Source organism: Scylla paramamosain, chromosome 9 (genome assembly GCF_035594125.1).
Source record: "Scylla paramamosain isolate STU-SP2022 chromosome 9, ASM3559412v1, whole genome shotgun sequence".
Taxonomy (NCBI): domain Eukaryota; kingdom Metazoa; phylum Arthropoda; class Malacostraca; order Decapoda; family Portunidae; genus Scylla; species Scylla paramamosain.
Window position 1 is genome coordinate 18,585,706 of NC_087159.1, and position 5,430 is coordinate 18,591,135.

The 5,430-nt window shown below is 41.0% G+C and overlaps 2 protein-coding genes across 2 annotated transcripts; both read left to right on the forward strand.

Moving 5' to 3' along the window:
* Window positions 1-795: 795 nt before the first annotated feature.
* Window positions 796-1,905, forward strand: LOC135103262 (craniofacial development protein 2-like). The gene has a single exon (XM_064009307.1). The coding sequence runs from the start codon at window positions 796-798 to the stop codon at window positions 1,903-1,905; it is 1,110 nt and encodes a 369-aa protein (XP_063865377.1).
* An 879-nt stretch (window positions 1,906-2,784) lies between these two features.
* Window positions 2,785-3,378, forward strand: LOC135103263 (uncharacterized). Its single transcript, XM_064009308.1, has one exon. It carries the CDS (start codon window positions 2,785-2,787, stop codon window positions 3,376-3,378), a length of 594 nt encoding a protein of 197 aa, XP_063865378.1.
* The last annotated feature ends 2,052 nt before the right edge of the window (window positions 3,379-5,430 follow it).

A 5,430-nucleotide genomic window follows, 5' to 3' on the forward strand; every position in this document is an offset into this window, starting at 1 on the left:
TATATATATATATATATATATATATACGAGTATATATATATATATACAAAATATTAGACATCTGGCATATATACATATATATATATATATATATATATATATATATATATATATATATATATATATATATATATATATATATATATATATATATATATATATATATATATATATATATACAAAATATTAGACATCTGGCATATTGTGGTTTCTCTTCGTAAATTATTTAATTCATGTAGAGCTAGTCGTCTGACAGATGACACTTAATGGGTCGGTACATTACATTAGAAAAAAAAGACACGTGATAAAGTTGCAGGAATTATTTGAAACTATATGAAGTGAGCTCAGAAATTCAGATTGACTGAAAAGCGTATGACATATCTTGTCAATTTCAAAGGTTACACCGAAACCCCTTAAGCCTAGAAGACGGTGACCGATATCCAGTAAAGAGAGTTCGTGAGTTGTTTGTTGATCATCGTTACTAAGCCCATACTTACGATCGGAAAGATGTTTGGGAGCAGAGAGATCCATAAAAAAAGAATATATATATATATATATATATATATATATATATATATATATATATATATATATATATATATATATATATATATATATATATATATATATATATATATATATATATTAATGATTTCTTTCTTTGTATTATGTAGGGGAAACACCCAGCCACTGGGGGAGCAAGTCAGCTCAACTCAGTGCCGGTCCCAAGGCCGGAAAAATGGGGAGGGTTAGCGGTAGGAAGGGCATCCAGCTGTAAAAACCTGTGCCAAAACCATGGAGCGAAGTCAAGAGTATGAGAATACAGCATGGGCGTCCCCTGTATGCGACGCCCAGGAGCCTCGCCTTGCTGCTGCGATAAGTGGAAGAAGGCTACCGTGTTTTGGGCGGGCACGGCCAAAGAAGATAGCCGAAGGAGTTGGTTCCTTAAACGTGAGGAGCATGACGGGAAGGAGTAGAGAAGTAGCGGATTTGATGAAGAGGAGAAAAATTAACATACTTTGTGTCCAGGACACCAGATGGCGAGGTAACAAGGCCATAGATAACTGGGAGATGGGTACAAGCTCTTTTTTCAGTAGAGCAAACAAGGAAGGAAGAGAAGGTGTGGGAGTGGTATTGAATGCTGAGTGGAAGAAACACATGGTGAATGTAAACAGGTGTAGTAACAGAGTAATGAGCATTAAGCTAATGTATGGGAAAGTCACAATTAACATCATCAGTGCCTACGCACCACAAGTCGGCTGTAGTATTGAGGAGAAAGAGGATTTTTGGGAACAGATGGATGCACAAATCACTTGGATGGGTGAGGAAGAGAGAATCATCCTTGGGGGTGATCTGAATGGCCATGTGGGAAGAAATAGAAATATTATTGAGAGAACACATGGGGGATGGGGGGTGGGAGAGAGAAATGAAGAAAGTGAAAATGTGGTGGATTTTGCAGTGGCTTTCGACATGGCAATCCTGAATACTTTTTATAAGAAACAGGAAAATCAGATGTGGACATATTGCAGTGCAGGAAGAAAAAGTCAGATCGATTTATTAATGTGTAGGAGAAATAACTTGAAGGAAATAAAGAATTTTAAGGTTATCAATGGCGAGAGTGTCGCACCTCAACACAGGCTGATCGTGATAGACTTCGAGATGAAAGAGGAAAGAAGGGGCAGACAGCAACAAACATCAAGAATTAAATGGTGGATGTTGAAGGATCAGGAGTTGAAAGCGGAGTTTAAAATCAAAGTGCTGGACAGGATGGTAGAAGCTGAAGATCCAGACACATGGTGGACAACAAGCAGCAGGCACATAATTGAGATAGGGGAAGAAGTATGTGGGAAAACATCAGGCAAGGACCCCTCCCCCCCCAGGATAAGAAATCTTGGTGTGGAATAATGAGGTGAAAGAGAAAGTTAAGGCAAAGAAGGAGGCAAAGAAAATATATGACAAAATGGGAAATGAAGAAGCAGAAGGAGTTTACCGAGAAGCAAATAAAGAAGCGAAGAGGTCAGTAGCACAAGCGAAAGCTAGAGCAAGGGAAGACATGTACGATAAATTGGAAACCAGGAAAGGTGAGAAGAGGATATTTGCACTAGCAAGACAGAGAGAGAAGTCAAGAAAGGATTTTACGCATATCAAGCAGGTTAAAGAATAAGGAAGGAAGAGTTCTAATTGATGACAATGAAATAAGAGAGCGATGGAAAGAATATTTCAAGGCACTTTTGAATGAGGAAAACCCAAGAGGAGTGTTGGAGGATGGGGAACCAAATGACAGGAGAACAACAGCAATTTCAAGGGAGGAAGTCAAACAAGCATCGAGGAAGATGAACGATTGGAAGGCAACAGGGCCGGATAACATAGTACCTGTAGAGGTGTGAAAGAGTTTAGAAGAGGAAGGACTTGAGTGGCTGTGTTGGTTTGTAAATGATATCTATGAGAAAGAGAAAATCCCAAATGCATGGAGATGCAGCTATATTATCCCAATATACAAGGAAAAAGGAGACATAGAGGACTGTAAAAATTATAGAGGAATTAAATTAATGTCGCATACAATGAAACTGTACGGAAGGATAATTGAGAGGAGAGTAAGAGGAGAAACATAGGTGGGAGACGAACAATTTGGATTTATGCCGGGGGAGAAGTACTACCGATGCAATCTTTGCGCTAAGACAACTACTGGAGAGGTATGGGAAGAAGCAAAGAGAGTTACACCTTATTTTTATTGATTTGGAAAAAGGTTATGATAAAGTACTACGCCAAGAAGTTTGGGCTAGTATGAGAAGGAAAGGAGCATCAGAGAAGTATGTGAGAGTGATCCAGGACATGTACGCAGGCTCAAGGACGAGGGTAAGGAGCAGTGTGGGAACAACAGAGGAGTTCCGTGTGAGAGTGGGTCTGCACCAGGGATCTTCTCTGTTCAACCTACTCATGGATGATAGTGTTCAAAATATAAAGGAGGAGGCACCATGGACCATGTTGTTCGCGGATGACATCGTCTTGGTGGATGAAAGTAGAGATGGGGTAGAGAGAAAGTTGGAGAGATGGCGAGGAGCATTGGAAGGGAGAGGTTTGAGAATTAGCAGGGAGAAGACGGAATATTTGAATTTTAATGGTCGACAGGAAAGCGAAGTATGGATACAAGATATGAAGTTAAAGGGTGTTAAGGAGTTCAGATACTTGGGCTCTCATAAATCAGCGGACGGCAGCCTGGATGGAGAGATCATTCACCGTATCCAATCGGGTTGGAAGAATTGGAAAAGAACAACTGGAGTGCTCTGTGACCGAAAAATTTGTGCTAAAGTAAAGGGAAAGTGTTCAAGTCGGTTGTTAGACCCGCATTGTTATATGGTGTGGAGACGTGGCCAATAAAGAAAGCACAGGAAAATAAGTTGAGAGTTGCTGAGATGAGAATGTTAAGGTGGATGCTTAGGGTGACAAGGAGGGATAAAGTGAGAAACGATTTTATAAGAGGAACAGCCAAAGTAACAGAGGCGACAAAGAAGGTACAAGAAAGGAGAATGCGATGGTTCGGTCATATCAAAAGGCGAGAAAAAGGGTATGCCGGCAGAAGGATATTGGATATGGAAGTGGAGGGAAGAAGACGACGTGGCAGACCAAAGAAAAGGTGGAAGGATCGCACTGGAGAGGACCTGAGGAAGAGAGATGATTGAGTGGAGAGAAGGTTGGGGACAGAGCCTTGTGGAGAAGACTAGTGAGGAACAGCAACCCCATATGAACATGGGAGCAGCTGCAGAAGAAGAAGAAGAAGAGGGGAAACACCAGCCAAGGGCAACAAAAATCTAATAAAAAAAATTTAACAATCCACTGAGATGCCGGTCCCTGAATAGGGTCCGCAGCAGTAGTTAGAAATTGAAAGATAAGTGTCTTGAAACCTCCCTCTTGAAGGAATTCAAGTCATGGGAAGGTAGAAATACAGAAGCAGGCAGAGAGTTCCAGAGTTTACCATAGAAAGGAATGAATTATTGAAAATACTGGTTAACTCTTGCATTAGAGAGGTGGACAGATTAAAGGTGAGAGAAATAAGAAAGTTTTGTGCAGCGAGGTCGCGGGAGGAGGGGAGGCATGCAATTAGCAAGATCAGAAGAGCAGTTAACATGAAAATACCGGTAGAAGATAGCAAGAGATGCAACACTGCGGCGATGAGAAAGAGGCTGAAGACAGTCAGTTAGAAGAGAGGAGTTGATGAGACGAAAAGCTTTTGATTCCACTCTGTCTAAAAAGAGCGGTTTAAGTGCAACCTCTCCAGACATGTGAAGCATACTCCATACATGGACAGTTAAGGCCCTTGCACAGAGTTAGCAGCGGGGGTGGGGAGTTGGGGAGGCGTGAGGAAAACAGGCGGAGACGTCTCAGAACACCTAACTTCATAAAAGCTGTTTTAGCTGGAGATTAAATGTGAAGTTTCCAATTTATATTATAAAAAAAAAAGGACAGACCGAGGATGTTCAGTGTAGAAGAGGGGGACAGTTGTGTGTCATTGAAGAAGAGGGGATAGTTGTCTGGAAGTTTTTGAGGCGTTGAGCAATACCAACTTTGCTCTGCCCCAGTTAGAAATTTTAGAGAGATCAGGCGTCAGGCGTTTTGTGGGTTCCCTGCGTGAGCGTTTTACTTCCTGAAGGGTTGAACGTCTATGAAAAGACTTGGAAAAGTGCAGGGTGGTATCGTCAGTGTACGAGTGGATAGGACAAAAAGTTTGGTTTAAAAGATCATTGATAAATAATAGGATTCTAGTTCGTTACAGGACAAAACCCTGAGGAACACCAATGTTAATAGATTTAGGAGAATAGTGCGTCTACCACAGCAGCAATAGAACGGTCAGAAAGGAAACTTGGGATGAAGTTACAGAGAGAAGGATAGAAGCCATATGAGGGTAATTTGGAAACCAAAGCTTTGTGCCAGACTCTATCAAAAGATTTCCCATGTGTCTAAGGCAACAGCAAAAGTTAAACCAAAATTTCTAAAAGAGTATGACCAAGACTCAGTAAGGAAAGCCAAAAGATCACCAGTAGAGAGGCCTTGACGGAACCCATACTGGTTCTCAAATAGAATATTGTGAAATGATAGATGTTTATGAATCTTCCTGTTGAGGATATATTTAAAAACTATAGATAGGCAGGAAATTAAAGCAATAGGACAGTAGGTAGAGGGATTGGAACGGTCACGTTTTTTTAGGAACAGGCTGAAGGTACGCAAACTTCCAACAAGAAGGAAAGGTAGATGTTGACAGACAAAGCTGAAATAGTTTGACTAGGCAAGGTGCAAGGACGGAGGCGCAGTTCCGGAGAACATTAGGAGGGACCCCATCAGGTCCATAAGCCTTCCGAGGGTTTAAGCCAGCGAGGATATGTAAAATATCATTGCGAAGAATTTTAATAGGTAGCATGAAGTAGTCAGAGGGGG

What these genes read in the sequence shown, in the direction of transcription:
- LOC135103262 (XM_064009307.1), top strand. Translation starts at nt 796, where the DNA reads ATGGAGCGAAGTCAAGAGTATGAGAATACAGCATGGGCGTCCCCTGTA.
- LOC135103263 (XM_064009308.1), top strand. Translation starts at nt 2,785, where the DNA reads ATGAGAAGGAAAGGAGCATCAGAGAAGTATGTGAGAGTGATCCAGGAC.